Source organism: Bubalus bubalis, chromosome 3, assembly GCF_019923935.1.
Source record: "Bubalus bubalis isolate 160015118507 breed Murrah chromosome 3, NDDB_SH_1, whole genome shotgun sequence".
NCBI classification, from domain to species: Eukaryota; Metazoa; Chordata; class Mammalia; order Artiodactyla; family Bovidae; genus Bubalus; species Bubalus bubalis.
In genome coordinates, this window is record NC_059159.1 from 45075470 (window position 1) to 45092962 (window position 17493).

Below are 17493 nucleotides of genomic sequence, written 5' to 3' on the forward strand. Positions count from 1 at the left end.
ATTGCCTTCTCCGACTGCATACTCCAGAAACTAGCAATTCCACATCTAGGTGTGTATCATGGAAAAGCACTACTTGTGTTCAAGGAGACAAGAAGGTTCATCAACTCACTATTTGTCTAACAGAAAACTGAAGACAATTTAAACGATCATCGCTAAAGAAATGGGTAAATAAAAGGTGCATAATTGGGTGAAATGCTCGGGAATGAAAGAGAACGAATCAAGTGGACCTGTATCATGGCTGGGTCTTGAAGACAACGGGGAAAAAAAAAATTGCTGAGGGATATTTACGTTGCTACTTTCTATGTAAAGAAAAACAAAGCTAAAGATTTTCCTACAGATATGTTTATATGTACTTTTACATACATTTATGTATCCATATACGTAGAATTCCGGATCGAACCCGGGTGTCCTGCATTGCAGGAAGATTCTTTACCGTCTGAGCCACCAGGGAAGCCCCCCAAAGAAAGTCTGCAATACTATCCACCAAATAGGTAATATTGGCTGCCTTTGCGGCTAAGAGGAAGAAACTGAATTTGGGGGTGGAAATCAGAGAGACTTTCAGTTTTTTTCAGTAATTTTCTAATCGATTCCTCCTCTTCCGCCCCCCAACTCTAGCTCCGCCTCCTACTCCTCCTCTTCTCCGTTCTCCTAGAGCGTATTCTTATTCTACACGAGTTATAAACAAATCAAACCAAAACAACAAAACAGTTTATACTCAGAAGTGCAGTCTTCCTTCCCGTAAAACCTTATCAAGGTTAACAATTTTCAAAGAGAATGTAATTCCCACTAATTTCATTGGAGACATTTGTACTCTTTATGTTGTCCAGACAATAGCAAATACCATGATAGACGCAGTTACTCAACAGTTAAAATCAGTTTGCATAACCCGATGAACAAGGTGGCTTCTCGCTCTCATTTGATAGGTCTGTTTACATGTCTTGTTTCAGCTTTTACACATCGTGTACTTATGCACTCAAACAAAATAAATACAGTGTGTAAATTGCAAGTGTCATGTAAAAAAATGTAAAGCTAAACATATGTATGAAAACAATGCAAAAGATACATGAAATTATCGTGACTACAAACTAGCATACTGCTGGTTGCTGCTAAGTCACTTCAGTCGTGTCCGACTCTGTGCGACCCCATAGACGGCAGCCCACCAGGCTCCCCCGTCCCTGGGATTCTCCAGGCAAGAATACTGGAGTGGGTTGCCATTTCCTTCTCCAATGCATGGAAGTGAAAAGTGAAAGTGAAGTCGCTCAGTCGTGTCCGACCCTCAGCGACCCCATGGACCGCAGCTTTCCAGGCTCCTCGGTCCATGGGATTTTCCAGGCAAGAGTACTGGAGTGGGGTGCCATTGGTACCCAGGGACAATTCGGACACACGCCAGCCTGCAGAGGCGATAACCGCGGGCTCGTAGCTGCTCGTGCGGACAAAATCCACTGGAATAAATGAGTTCAATTAGGACTAAAAAGTCGAAGAGACACACATACACACACACAAAATAAATAAATAGGAAAAAGACCTGGAAAAAAAGAAAAAGAGTAGAAAGTCGAAATCTTGGACCCCCAAGTGGGCGTGTCTAGAGGTAGGACGCTTGCCAAAATAACCTTTTAGTCCCTGTGAGAGGAGTGTAATCAATCATTATTCCTTTTTCGATATTTCTCGAATTTTCACTTTTAAATAGGGGCTAATCTGGGGTATCAAAATATAGGGGTTTAGGGAATTACTGGCCTAAACCAGTGGTTGGGACTCAGCGTTTTCACTACTGAGGATGCCGGTTCAATTCCTGGCGGGGTAACTAAGATCCCACAGGCGGCCAAAAAAAAGTATACGGTTTTAATTTTGCCACCAAGTGACTTAGTCAAAGCACATCCTCATTCGTGAAACTGGGCGTTAGAAGTTTGAAATCGGCGAACTCCCCGCTACTTTTAGTTTCTCGATCAAACAGTCCCGCCTCCCGTAGGTTTGGCAAAGAAGTATTTTGGCCCTCTGGGCTCACCGTCCGCGCAGCGTCCGGAAGCAACCTAAGCTCCGCCCCCTGCGCGCCAGTCGGCGCGAAAACCCAATTGACAAGAACTCCCTTCGAAGCTCAGGGGTTGGTTCTGCGTTCGACCTGCTTTTCCTGCAGGACCCCCAGCCTCGATCACACAGGACTGGCGCGCCCGCCTCGGGGGCACCCCACGCTCACCAACCACGCCCGAGGGTTCTCTCTGCCCGCGCTTTCTTACCGCCTCTTCCCGCGTTCGACTCGGCTGAGCTGGGCCCAGCCTCTGCGACCACCCCGGGCCGTGGGCGCGGGGGAGTCCGAGGTGGACCCCGCGGCCCAGGTCCTCGCTCCTGCTGGAGTCGGCCGCCTCCATGGCCTCCCGACAAGCCGGGCCGGGCCGCGCAAGGTCCTAGGAACTGGTATTCCGGAAAGGAGGGAGCATGGTGGGGGTCCTGGCCATGGCGGCGACAGCTGCTCCCCCTCTGGTGAGGGACTACGAGATTGAGGTGAGCTTGGATATCTCCGTTTGTGAGGAGTGATCCCAGTTTAGGATCTATGAGGGCAAAGGAGGGACCTGGTGAGGCCTCACAGAGTTGTGACATTGTGTGCAACAATTGCTGGGGTGTATTGTTTCTTGAAGACGTGATAGGTCCTGACAAACGTTAGGACTGTGAGGTGTTTGCGGGGACTTCAGGATGCCTAGTTAAGGACCAGATCCTGAAATGTTGAAACTGGCTGTTTTGGACTTTGTTAGTGTCATCAAGGATCCTATGGTCTAGTTTGAGTTCATGATAAGGAAGCAGAGAACTTTAACGTTGAAAAGAATCTTTGAGTCCTACTTGTCCACCCAAATCCACCTGCTCTGGGAATACCGATTAGATTGTCGCTACAGGAGTCAAAGAGAACCCTTCATTTAAAAACCACTTTCTCATTCTTCTTTAGCTTAAAATACTGCAGTTAGAAGTCCCACCTTGCCATACTGTTCTTCTATTGTGTTCATCAAGTTTCAGTGAAATGTACTAGCAGTTGTTATAAGGAGCTTCTAACACCATGAAGTAGTGAAGTAGCATCTTAAAGTGGATGGTTGCTATATTTTTACACCTTTTCATCTCAGGCTTGTAGTCTGTCTGACGTATGTATTCACTGTATGTATGTCCTTGAAGTGAGCCAAGATGTATATTCACTTATGTAACTGGGACTCTTTCTGTTTAGAATTGAGTTCTGTTGTCTACTTGTTATTAGGTGTTATGCTGGTGCTTGTTTGCTAAATCAAGGCACTTGCTCTGCTTGTCTTAGGTGTGAAAAAGAACTTTTAATAGTGGAATCACACAGTTCTTGCTTTTTGTTTGGGCAGTTTTCCCGTCTTTTTGTTACAGTTTCTGTTTTTGATGCCCGGCTTAGAGGGTTATTTCACAGTAATATTTACTGTTCAGTATTGGAAGGGTATATCAACTCTGTGATGAGGTGTTATTATCTGTATTCTGTGGATGAGAGGTTAAGTAGTAATTAAAAGTAAGTTAAACTAGGTTGTTGTTGTTCAGTTATTAAACTGTGCCTGACTGTTTGTGACCCCATGAATTGCCGCATGCCAGGCTTCCCTGTCCTTCACTATCTCCCTGTGTTTGCTCAAACTCACATCCATTGAGTCAGTGATGCCATCCAACCATCTAAATTAGGTTAGAAGAAGTAAATTAGAAAATTAAAAATAATTTGCTTAAGGTCCCACACTAGTAGATGACAGAACCAGCACTTGAACTTAGATCTGCCTAACACCAGAGCCTATGGTATACCGCCTCTGATACCAATTCAGGATAGTAATACTAACAACTCACTAGCATTTTCTTCTAATACATTTATCACTTCATTTTAAGAGGTAAAATTTTAATCTGTCTGTAATTTATTTTGCCTTATATTTATCCAAAGGGTTAGAAATTTGCCCCAATAGTTTCTGTTAACTGCTTCTTTGCCCACTGACTTGAGTGCTATTATTATCATATGCCAATTCTTAAATATCTAAGTCTTTTTCTGGTTTTCTAAAGGGTTCTGTTCAATTGCCTATTTGTGCATCAGTACTGTGCTTTAATCATGATAGCTTTATAATACATGTACATTTTCTAGAAGTATAATTTCTCGATTACTTATGTTTTTTAAAAAAAGGTTTCCTTGTTATTCTGGCAAGTTTATTCTAATAAATGAACTGAAGGAAATGAAAAATAACAAAAAGACTGATGGAGGTTTTTTATAAGGGCAATGAATAGTGTAGGAGTCGGGCAGTAACTGTTTTAATCAGTTCAGTTCAGTTGGTCAGTCATGTCTGACTCTGCGACCCCATGGACTGCAGCACGCCAGGTTTCCCTGTCCATCGGCAACTCCTAGAGCTTGCTCAAACCCATGTCCATCGAATCGGTGGTGCCATCCAACCACCTCATCCTCTGTTGTCCCATTCTCCTCCCGCCTTCAGTCTTTCCCAGCATCGGGGTAAAACTCCAAAGTACTGGTGTTTTAGTTTCAGCATCGGTCCTTCCAATGAATATTCAGCACTGATTTCCTTTAGGATTGACTGGTTTGATCTCCTTGCAGTCCAAGGGAGTCTCAAGAGTCTTCTCCAACCCCACAGTTCAAAAGCATCCATTCTTTGGCTCTCAGCTTTCTTTATAGTCCAACTCTTACATCCATACATGACTACTGGAGAAACCATAGCTTTGACTAGACAGACCTTTGTCAGCAAAGTAATGTCTTTGCTTTTTCATATGCTGTCTAGGTTGGTCATAGCTTTTCTTCCAAAGAGCAAGCATCTTTTTTTGTTTTAATAGCATATTAAAATATTGGAAAATCTTATTTATTTGTAGTAAGTGCCCACTATAATTTTTGCTTAATTAGTAAATTTTGGGATCCTAGGCTTGTTCCCTGTGTACCTGTTTCTTGGAAATAGAATAATTTGTTTACTTTTAGCTAAAAAACCATAAAGGAAATGGAAACTATTTATAAAGTTCCTATCATGGGTCAGACTTTATGTGTTTGTATGTAACATGTTCATTGCAAATTCTGTTTTGTGGTACTATTTGAAGGTTATTAAATGAACAGAGGCCAACAATAATTAATGTATTTGTACACAAATATAGTGTCCTTGAAACTTTCTATTGAAGTATACATACAGTGAAGTACACAAGTTATAATTGTGTAACTCAATGTGACATTGAGATTTGATTGTAGGTTTAAGTTTAAAGTTCTTTTTCTTCCTAATATATCATGTTTATCAAGTAAGGAAGCCTTTTTTTTTAATCCCATTACATAAAATAATAAATCCGTGTTTAAACTTTATAGTATTTTGCTTGAAATAAGTGCTTTTTTCTTCTTTTAAATTGATAGGCATGCAAGAAGCGAAGGAAAGATGATGACAGAACTTCTTGCAGAACAATCACAAAGTATTTATCACCCATGGGGAAGACTGGAGACAGGGTTTTCTCTCCACCCAAATCCAATAATATTCTGAATTACTTTAGAAAGACTTCATTCACAAATGAGAAGACTCAGACAACAAAAAAGTGCAAGACAAAGTCATCCACACCATTGCCTGCTGACAGTGGCAAAGACTGTTTGGAAATGCTCTCAAATACGCACTGTAAGAAGAGAAGAAAGAGACTAAATTTATCTCATCGACTAAGTATTAAAACTGAACATAAAACTCCAATTGAAATTAACAGTGATGAGAGCAAAGAAGACTATAGTTTAGATAACGATTTTGTGGAAAGTAGTACTTCCACTTTACTTGACAAGAAACATGTCGAGGTACTTGCAGAAAGTATTCAAAGTCTCAAAAAACAATCAAGCACTGTGACCTCCAAAAAAAGTTCTAAGAAAGTAAATCCTAAATATGGGCCCTCAAAAAAAGATCGCAGAACACTGAGAAAAAGGAAGCACAGAGAGGTCATAGATCTATCTGAAAGCTTATCCTTAGCAGAGGAACTAAATCTCCTTAAAAAAGATGGTAACAACAGTAAACAGATAAGGCCTTCCCTAACTAATGAAATCAAAAGTACTGTAAATGATGCTGAGCCTAGAGATCAAATAACTGAAATAGCCCCGTTAAAAGATAGTACAATAACTGTCTCATATGAGGAATTTTTAAAAAGTCACAAGGAAAATGAAGTGGAGCAGACACCAGACTCTACAGTGTCAATTTGTATTCCTTCTGAAACTGTTGAGGATACAGTCAGAAGTGATTCTATGAGTGACCCTGAAACCTATGAAATTTCCCAGCAGACCCGCTTTAAGACAGTCACTGTTCTTGCGCAAGTTCACCCTATCCCCCCAAAAAAGACAGGAAAAATACCCTCCATTTTCTTGAAACAAAAGCAGGTGGAAATGGAAAGTAGTCTTTCTGATCCTGAGAATGAACAGGCAGTTCAGAAAAGAAAATCTAATGTTGTTATACATGAGGAAGAACTAGAATTGGCGGTGTTGGAAGCTGGAAGCTCTGATGCTGTGAAACCTAAATGCACTCTAGAAGAAAGACAACAGTTTATGAAAGCATTTAGGCAGCCAGTATCAGATGCACTTAAAAATGGAGTCAAAAAGTCTTCTGATAAGCAGAAAGAGCTCAATGAAAAATCTTCAAATGAGGAAGAAAGAGATAATCATTCTAAAAAAATCATGGAAAATCCTAATACCCAAATGGTTTCAAATCCTGGCAGTTCACAGCCCTACACTGATAAAGGAAGTTTTCCTAAGGGGAAAAGTAAAACACTGAAGAAAAAGAATAAAAAAATGTTAGAGACTGTTGGTATTCCAGCTGAAAATAGAGAGGGAAATACTCAGGAAAAAGAAACAACTCTTTCCTTTAAAGAGAAGCAAAATCAAAACAGTCTTAGAATGAGTTTAAGACAAAAGAAAACAGAACTTTTCAAAAACAGCACATTATTTAACAGGGAAAGTCTTGTTTTTGAACGTACAGCAAATGATGACCCTGGAAAGATTTCCTCTCTGTGTAATAATAAGTCTTCAAAAAAAACCAGCTTACCAGTTAAGGATAAGGTTATACAGTCTAAAGCTGAGACTGAAGACAGCTTGGGAAATGTTTCTACACCCAAATCAAGCAGAAGATCTGTAAGAAGCAGCAGCACGCCTGCTACAATAATCCATATAGGTACTGATTCTGAAGTTGTGCAAGAGGATAGTCCAGTCAAAGCTTCTACTCCAAAAGCAGCCAGCTTATCAGAGAAGCATCACTTATATACAGCGGAATTAATAACAATACCTTCTGATTCAGAGAGTCCTATTAGGTAAAAGTTCTGTTTTGTTCTCAGGTTCTGAATATTCTGTGTAAGTTATTAGATTCGAAGGAAAAGACGTCAAGCACTGGAGAGTAGTTTGGTGTTTTTTTTTCCCCCTAGAACACAGTTTATTTATAAGAAAAAGAAAACAGGGTTTCAAAAATGTTGCTTATTTTCCATACTTAAAGTCAGGCATGCTTTCAGAAGAATTCTGGATGTATTTTAGATGAGCTTTACACTCTTGTTTATCATAGTTGCTAATTTCTGGAGGAATATCATTCAAATAAGAATTCTGTGCATTTAGCAAACATGAGATTAAAAATAAGTTATAGAACTTCAGGTAAACTGAGCCATATACTATGAGATATATACTTGCATGCTGGTTCTGGCTAATGTAAGATTTTTGAAGTGAAGTTGAGTGAAAGTTGTTCAGTCCTGTCTGTCTCTGTGACCCCATGGACTGTAGTCCATAGAATTCTCCAGGCCAGAATGCTGGCGTAGGTAGCTTTTCCCTTCTCCAGGAGATCTTCCCAACTCAGAGATCGAACCCAGGTCTCCCACATTGCAGGCGGATTCTTTACCAGCTGAGCCACAAGGGAAGCCCAAGAATACTGGACCAGGTAGCCTATCCCTTCTCCAGGGGATCTTCCTGACCCACGGATGGAACAGGTGTCTCCTGCATTGCAGGCAGATTCTTTACAAACTGAGCTATCAGGGAAGATAAGAAAGATCTTAGGGACTAATTTTCTGGAAAACTTATGATTTACAAAAGAAGCTTTATGTTTTCTAAGAGTTTAACAATGAGTTTGGCTTACATTTGAACTAGTAACTTGAAACTAATGGAGGGTTTGATTTTTTTTGTTTTCTACTTCAGAACTGTCCAGAAATTAGAGCTCTAGCTAGTTGTTTACTATATTTAATTGAAATTCTTAGATATTATAATCATAAAAATATTTGTCAATATCTTTCTGGCTTGCTTTCAGAATGAAATTCACCAGAATTAGTACTCCAAAAAAATCTAAGAAAAGGTCTAAGAAATCTGAAGCTGCTGATGAAGATTTTGAGACACAGACTAGAAAGGTAATTGAAATATTAGGGAGTCCTGTAAGTGGTATTCTGTTTTCTAAAACAACCACCACTACTTTTGGAAGTGATACGCCAAAAGAAGATGCACATAATTCATAGACTGGTTTATGTTAACTACAACCCTTTACTATTTTTGACTGTTCACTCCGTGAGTTAGCTTATTAAAAGAGCAATATATCTTATTGTGAGATGAAAGCAATTGATAAAGATCGTGTAGTTTACTTAGAAAAGGTGTTCTTTTTTTTTTTTTTTCAATTTATTAATTTATCTATTTAGGCTTGTCCAGGTCTTGGTTGCAGCATGTGGTATCTTTAGTTGGAGCATGCAAACTCCTAGTTGTGGCATGGGAGATCTAGTTCCCCGACTAGGGATTGAACCTCCACCCCCTGCATTGGGAGTGCAACGTTTCAGCCACTAGACCACCAGGGAAGTCCCAGAAAAGGTGTTCTTAATCACAGTTATATTCCAATCATTTTCCTTAAGGCTGGTTACAGAAATAAGCATGATTGAATTTTTGTTTTATTTCTCTAGAGGCTAAAGAGTGGAGTCTCTCAACCCTGGCACTGTTGACATTATGGGCTGGATAATTCTTTGTTGTGGGGGACTGTCTTATGCATTATGGGGTGTTTAACAGTAACCCTGGCGTCTACACATGAGATGCCAGTGGCAGTCCAACTCGCCCAGTATTGGCAACCAAAAATATCTCCAGACATTACTAAATATTCCCTGGAGGGAAAAATCACCCCCAGTTGAAAACCACTACCACTATCCTGAATGGAGAATGTGTAGGAATAGTTTAGCTGCTTTTGTAAAATAGACTGCTTATCCCCTCCCTGAGAGAATTGGATTCTCCCTTGGGTGAATAGATACAAGTGTGTGTGTGTGTCTAAAAAGCTACCAGGGTGATTCTAATGTAATTCTTGGGAGAAAGCCCCTGCCACAGAAAGTTGGTATCTCCTTTGTTTTTCTTTAACAACTGTCCTTTTTTTTTTTGACAGCTTATCCCATTCCAGGTATTATGCTTGGTACTCATACCATTAATCTCATGAAGTAAATATTTAGCCCTCTTTTGAAGGACAGTGGTGCCAAAGAAGGTTTTTGAGAGTTGAACATTTTTGAGAGTTGAAGTGATACACAGTGCATTTTAAGCTGGGGGCATGGGAAGAGGGCTACCAGAAGCTGATAAATAGGAAGAAAGTAGAGAACTGTCAGGACGGAAGTTCCTGTTGTATTAGGAGTAAGTAAGAGCTGGGAGGACAGGCAGCTCGGTCACAAAGGAAGGTATTGGAAACGACTATTTTTTGAGGTGATAGGATTATGGTTGATTTTAATTTTCTTATTTTTCTGTTTTTCTATAAATAAGAACTTTTAAAAACTTTTATCAGAAAAATAACTATTACGAAAAAAAAAACAATTTCAAGTAATAGTAGAACTTGCCAAAATGCACGTGTATTTTTTTCCCAAGCATTTACTAAAACAGATCTCTTTGTTAACTGGTTCAGTGATGGAGTTGTTAATTTAAATTAAGCTGGATTATTACCCTAAGGTTTATCACCAGCCTGTCAGAAATTTTGCTACCAGAACAACAGATATCTATCACTCTACTCCTGTAAGCAAATCCCTAACATTCCTAACCTCCTTATGTACTGAATACCCATGCCTGTTCTTTATTTTTTTATGCCTATTCTCTTTAACATTTTTTTAAAAACATTTAAAAAGTTTTGAAGAAATAGCAAACGTTTGTTTAAAAAGCACAGTAGTATATACATATAAAAGTGAAAGCTTTTTAAATTTTTTTCACTCTTATTCTGTAAGGGTAACCCACTTTTAATAGTTACAAGTTTATCAGTCCAGACTTTTTCCTGTGCTTAAATAGATATGTCATTTTTAAAAGAGATCGTATAATGTAAACTGTTTTATAGCTTGTTTGCAATATGTTTTTAATACAAATGTAAAACCTTGTAAAACTCAAAATATGGAAAACACATAATTTGGAAGATAATATTTGAATATACAGAGTCGCTTAGTACATCAGTGACAGAGCCAGACCTGCAGGGTAGACTTTGCTCTTTTCTATGCCTACTGCCCTTTCAATTTCTCTCCAGAGGATTCAGCCTAAAAGTGACTAAAAACAAAGAAAAGATGCCATGAAGATGGAAATAACCAACCATTCCAATCTATACAGACATCTTTTTTTTTTTTTAATTTTTATATATGGTCATCTTTCTGGGTGTTTTTTAACAAATGTAATTATATTTATCTGCATAGATTTCAAGTAAAAAAATGAAGGCAAACCAAGTATAATTAGACACATTTTAATTTCATTTCCATGGTAAAATTTGAATAGGCATTTTTTTGGTCCTTTATTTGGTGTGATCTGTGATTATATTTTTCCATTATGTATATATTTAGTGGATTTCAGTTTTTAGAGCACTTTCAGGCTCATAGCAAGACTGAGCAAAAGGTACAGGTTTCCCATATACCCTATGCTGCCACACAGGCAAAGCCTCCCCCATTATCAGTATCAGAATAGTGCATTTGTTATCATTGATGAACTTACACTGATACATCATTATCACCCAAGGTCCATGGTTTATTTATTTTTAAGTCTTTCCAAAAAACATTTATTTATTTATTTAGGACTTGCTTTGCAAGGGCTGTGTCTAGTTGCAGCAAGTGGGCCTACTTTTTGTTGCGGTGCCCGGCATTCTCTTGTGGGGCCCAGGCTCTAGAGCTCTGGCTTCAGCAGTTGTGGGAATGGGCTTAGTTGCTCCGTGGCATGTAGAATCTTCTTGGACCAGGGCTCGAACCCATGTCCCCTGCATTGGCAGGCAGATTCTTACCCATTCCGCCACCAAGGAAGTCCCCATAGTTTAAGTTAAGGCTTACTCTTGGTGTTGCATAATCTGTGGGTTTAGATAAATGTATACTGACATGTATCCACCATTATATTAATAGTACCATCCAGAGTAGTTTTGCTGCCTTAACAATCCTCTGTGCTCTGCCTGTTCATCCCTTCCTTTTCCCCTGACAACCACCTGTCTTTTTACTGTCTCTAAAGTTTTGTCTTTTCTGTTTTTTCTATTATTAAATATAATTTGCCAGAAACCTAAATTATTATTTCACATTTGTTTTTAGGTAAGCCGTGCTTCAAAAAATGTGTCAAAAGCAAAACAATTGATCGAAAAAGCAAAAGCTTTGCATATTAGTAAGTCAAAATCTACTGAAGAAGTAGTGACACCTTTAAGACGTTCGTCTAGACATCAGACGCTTCCTGGAAGATCAGAAACAGAAGTGAGTATTACAGATATTTAGTGGTATAAATTTTGTTCTCTTCTGTTTGAAATGAGAGAAGGAAACCATTGTAAAATAATAAGATAGAGTACTTGTAGGAAGCCTTGAAGTGGTAGGAAGAATATAATTTTCCATTCTTTTTTAAAGGACTTTGGCTCTCTTTTGCCCACAGAATACACTCTGAATCCTTATCAAGTCATTCAAGACCCTTCATAGACAGAACTAGCTCCTACCTTTCCTCAAAACAACCCTCTTCCTCAAATACACACTTTTCACTCTGTCTTACTAAATTATTCATTTCTCTCCAAAGGGTACAGTTTTAACTCTTTTCAGTTCGTAGTTTCAGCTTGAAATGTGTATTAGGTACTCAGTCCTACTGGAGGAATTCCTACTTAGATTTTAAGATCTGCTAAATGCCACCATCTTCTGTTTTTTAAAAACTACAACAACAGTTTTATTATAGAGACATATAGCTTTATTAGAGAGATACAATTTTCATACTGTATAGTTTACTGTTTAAAGTATGCAATTCAGTCATAGAGTTGTGCATCCATCACCACAGTCAATTTTAGAACACTTTAATACCTCCAGAAGAACCCCCATTGTCCTTAGCTGTCACCTCCCAATCTCCCCTCCCTCAGCCCTAGCCGAACTGTATAGATTTGTCTGTTCTGGACATTTAATACAAATGATATATTATCACATATAATACTATATATGGTCCATTGTATCTGTCTTCTCTCATTTAGCATAATGTTTCAAAGGTTCATCCATGTTGTAGCATTAGTGTTTTCTGTCTTTTTATTGCCAAATAATACCCCATTATACGGAAATACCACAACTAACGACCATCAGTTGTTGGACGTTAAACTATCCACTCGTAAATTAGCTCTCCCTCTGTCCCTAAACCCTGGTTCTAACCTTGATGCCATCTCTAGAGTTTCATTTGTCCGTGTTTCAAGTGTCTGCTCTTGCCTATACATAGTAGATACTCAGAGATATATACTGACCATATGAGTACTTATCAAACTTCATCTAATATTTTTCTAGGATATATAGTTCTGAAAGGGGATAGCTAGAATTTTTATAGCTTGGTTGTATTGATTCTTTTATCTGGAATATAGTTTGTTAGTTGCTCCTTTAAAAAAGAAAACTATGATCATAATAAATCTTCTTTTTGATCATGTGAACTTGTATGGTGTAAGCACAGACTACTGCCATTCATATCATGTATTTTTTGTATCAAATAGTTTCTGACAGGGAGATGTATGGAATTGCTAATATGATTTTCTTGTCTATGACTTCTAGCACTATAATCTTTTTGAAATTGTAATAACTAACTGTATGGTATTAAAATTTTTTTTTCTTATTCTGTCTTAGGACTCTGTAATAATAATAAGTTCAAGTCCTCCTCCCGTAAAGCATCCTGAGAAAAATCAGAAGAAACTTCAGTGTCTGAATGATGTGTTAGGAAAAAAACTTAACAAGACTCCTAAAAATGTCCCTGGTAATCAGATTTGATAATATCGATGGTGAACATTAGGAGGTTTGAGGGGGATTATATAGTTCTGAATTTTAATTTAATTTAAATTTCTTGTCTTATAACCTTTTAATTATATTAAATATTTCTATTTTGATGAGTAAATGAGTGAAGTTGTAGTTAGTAAAGAGTTTTACAAAGAGTAAGTGAGTATATTTTAAATGATTGCATTTCTTTGTATCTATTTAACCTCAGTTAACTTAGTGATTCTGAAAGCTGACTGATCATCGAAATCATCTGGGTAAATTTTTAAAAATGTTAAATTTTTAGGTCCTTTCCTAGACATTACTGACCAAGAGTCTCTAGAGGTGGGTTGTGGGAATCTGTAACTTAAAAAAAAGCTCCTCAGGAAATTCTGATATTGATATTGCCAGGTTGAGAGACCAACTCATTATACAGAAAAATTTTAGTTAAAAATTTTTTTAAAGAGTTCTGAAAGTAATTGAAGGTAAGTGGAGATGGTAAGCCTTGATACTAAACTAAGTATTTATTTTTCTAAGGAAAAGTGAAAGTCGCGCCTTTATTTCTTACTAGAAAGACTCAGAAGACAGCTGATCCTGCCCTTGGTTTTGATGAAAGCAGGTCAGTCTGATACAGATTTTAAAATGCCAAAATATTCTATGCAATGTATTTTGTATTCATTTACTTTGATGAGAAAGATTTAAACTATCATTTGAAGCTTTAATAAGTCCATTTTAAAAGATGACAATGTTGACATTGCTACAACTGCAATTTGAAGATCTTGATCTTTTGCAAAAATTTTGTGGCCATCTCTAGACACACTAGTGGAAAAATAAATAGGCAAACCAAAAATGCCAAAAAGGTGATTTATGAACCTAGTAAATATTTAAATATCCATTATGTACCAGGCACTGTGTTTGGTACTAGGAATATCATGGAAGTAAGACACATTCCCCATCCTCTTGACTGGTAAAGAACCTGCCTGCCAATGCAGGAGACGTAAGAGACTCAGGTTTGATCCCTGGGTCAGGAATTTCCCCTAGAGAAGGAAATGGCACCCCACTCCAGTGTTCTTGCCTGGAGAATCCCATGGACAGAGGAACCTGGAAGGCTACAGTCATAGGGTCACAAAGAGTTGGACACAACTGAGTGACTTAGCACACACACTGTCTTCTTGAGGCTTACACCTTAGAGGAAAGACAATCTCTGATTAAGCATTAATTGAGCCAACAAGTGAAGAAGTGGAGTTGTGCTAAGGAGAGGTACAAAGTTCTATTAAGTAGATTTGGTCTGGTTAAGAAAGAATTCGCTGAGCCAATGATGCCTGAACTGAAGGATGAGCAGGAGCTCATTGGGGAGGAGCAGTGGTCCATCCAGAGGGACCATCTAGAGTCCCTGTGACTGCAAGGAGCATGGTAAATAGGAAGTTGAAGGAATGTCCCTGTGACTTGAGCACAGTGAGCAGAGTGTGAGATTATGCTGGAGAGGTGGTACCAGCCCATGTGGGTAGGACGTTTAGGACACATGAATGGATTTTGTCACTATGCTAAGAGCAATGAGAAGCAGTCAGAGGGTTTTAAACATGAATGGAAACTTAAGCATTTGAATTTTGAAAGTTTAATCTGACTGCTGGATTAATTTGGCTGTTGTACAGAGAATGGGATGTTGGAGGGATTAGAGTAGATACAGGAGTCCTGGTGAGAGATAATGAAAGTGTGGGCTCAAGTATTGGAGAGGATGTACGAAAGATTTTAGGAGTTACATTTATTTGTTTATTTTTTGCCACACCATGTGGCTTGTGGGGTTTTAGTTCCCCCACCAGGGATTGAACCTGTGCCCTTGGTAGTGAAAGCGTGAAGTCCTAACCACTGGACCACCAGGGAATTCCCTAGGAGATAAATTTAAGAAGGCTTTATGATTAATTGGGCTTCCCTGATAACTCAGTTGGTTAAGACTCTTCCTGCAATGCAGGAAATGCTGGTTCGATTCCTGGATCAGGAATATCTGCTAGAGAAGGGATCAGCTACCCACTCCAGTATTCTTGGGCTTCCCTGGTGGCTCAGCTGGTAAAGAATCCGCCTGCAATGCTGGAGACCTGGGTTCTAATTAATTATGATTAATTAGACATGGGGGCTGGGGGTGGGAGAGTTGAAGATGGAAAGATGACACCTAAGTTCTGATCTGGGCCAGTGGGTTGCACAATCGAAGAAGACCAGGTTTAGGGACATGAGTTCAGGTTATTTTGTCTTTTTTTTCCTGTTTCAGTTTTATTGAGGAATAATTGCCTGTTGTTAAATGCACATATCTTAAGCACACAGTTTTGACAAGTATATTATATCTGGATATTACATCTTTCTTTTACTCCTGATTGGTTTACTTTTTCTTTTTCTGTTTGCCTACCACCACCAGAACAACAGGTTGTCACTATTCTGGTTGCTGTTACCATTAGTTAATTGATTTCTGTTGCCATTGGTTATTTTTTGTCTGTTTCCAAACATCACATAAACGTTATGTTATTTTGTGCCTAAGTGCACTTGCTTGGTACAGAACATACACACACATATTTTTTTAAGTCAACTTTATTCAGGTATAATATGCATATATTCATATGCACCCCTATTAAGTAAATAGTTTGAACTGTTACAAACATTCATGTGGGAGCCTGCCATGATGCATCAACACCACTCTCTCCCCTCGGCCTCCCCGCCCCCCATCCTCCTCTAGCCTGTCACCACCTTCCCGCATAAGTCAGGAGTAAGTCAGGAGTCTTAGGGTTAGCAATGCGTGATAAGCCTGGTGAAACTGAGACATCAGTAATGAGGGCCCTATAGTTCCTACTGTTGGAAACTTAAAAGTTCTTCTATTAATTTCTAGAAATGTGGCACTGATTTTATCTGATTATAATATAAATGTATGTTTAAAAAAAAAGGAAGACAAAAGACAGGAAAAAAAACTCACCTACCATTCGAAGATAGCCTTTGTTAACATTTTGGTGGATATTCTGCAATACTTTTTTATCTGTATATACTTATTGACTAGACTTTCATTTTTACGATAAGCAGAAAAAGAATTTGACCAGTTAACATCTCAGGGAGCTGATTAAATTTTTTTCACATAAAATTAAGAAATATTTTTCTTATAGTGTATTTTTAAGTGTTTATAACCTTAGCTGTCCTTTTCTCACATTATTTTCTTAAAAGCCAAGATGCATCTGAAAAGTCTCAGGATTGTGATGTGCAGTTTAAAGCAAAGCGTGACTTCCTCATGAGCGGTTTGCCAGATTTGTTGAAACGACAGATTGCAAAGAAAGCTGCTGTGTTAGATGTGTACAATGCAGTGAGCTCCAGTTTCCAGAGAGTCATTCATGTTCAGCAAAAAGACCATGGTGAGTTTATTATTATGAGATATTTTTAAATGTTAGTAGCAGTATGAAACTATGTAAGTTGGTTTTAGGTGAGACAAAGGTTCAGGTATAATTCTTATGTGAATTTAAAGTAGCTTTTTATCCTCTCTATTCCTGGGAAATCCCATCAACAGAGGAGCCTGGTGGGCTACAGTCCATAGAGTCACGAAGAGTCGGACACGACTGAGCAACTAAATGAGCACTACTGCATCCTCTCTGCTGCAGCCTTGGGCTGAGAAAGGGGGTGGGGCAGGAAAGCCGAAGCCCTTAGCCCTGATGCCAGGGGGAGGGCAGGCACGTGTGTGGAGCTGAAGTGAATGCTGTCCAGAGAGGCGCTGTGTTCTTGAAATCTGAGCCTGTCTGTGCACAGATCATCTTGTAAGAGTTTCTTAGAGGAACTCCATCCCTATCTGTCCAGTCTGCAGCTCACTGTTTAAGAGAAATCTGTCTGCCTCCTTGCTGTAACAGCTTGTGCTGTTTGGTACCACACAAGTATCTTGCGAACCATCTGGAGTGGTAACAGGGAGCCGTGCTCCACTGTTCTAGCTCTCTCTACCCTCACATGTACCGCACTTGAGAGCAAGATGTTTACACAAGCCTTGTAGGATGGTGTTAACTTGATCTTGATCTAATTCTCTGTGGATTCAAGTGTTCTGGTAACCACAGTCTTACTTTACCTATTTAGTTTTTATAAGTACTGATGATATACAAAGCCTTCTATCTTTGCTTTGTTGTTGTTCCTGAAAAGTGTTAGTCACTTCAGTCATGTCTGACTGTTTGTGATCCCATGGACTCTGTCCATGGAATTCTGGCTCCTCTGTCCATGGAATTCAGAGGCAAGAATACTGGAATGGGTAGCCATTCCTTTTGCGGATCTTCCCAGCCCAGGGATCACCGGGGTCTCCTGCATTGCAGGCGTACTCTTTACTGTCTGAGCCACCCGGGA

General features: G+C 38.9%; 1 protein-coding gene across 2 annotated transcripts in view; it reads left to right on the plus strand.

The window, feature by feature from the left end:
- Positions 1-2021: 2021 nt before the first annotated feature.
- The window catches only part of ATAD5 (ATPase family AAA domain containing 5), a 35249-nt gene continuing 19777 nt past the window's right edge, over positions 2022-17493 (plus strand). For both annotated transcript variants that reach the window (XM_006059396.4, XM_006059397.4), the window contains exons 1-7: positions 2022-2496; positions 5360-7272; positions 8247-8343; positions 11488-11643; positions 13024-13150; positions 13684-13765; positions 16345-16529. In XM_006059396.4, the coding sequence (XP_006059458.2) occupies positions 2431-2496; positions 5360-7272; positions 8247-8343; positions 11488-11643; positions 13024-13150; positions 13684-13765; positions 16345-16529 (2626 nt within the window). In that variant the 5' untranslated portion in view covers positions 2022-2430. The remainder of the gene's footprint in view (positions 2497-5359; positions 7273-8246; positions 8344-11487; positions 11644-13023; positions 13151-13683; positions 13766-16344; positions 16530-17493) is intronic.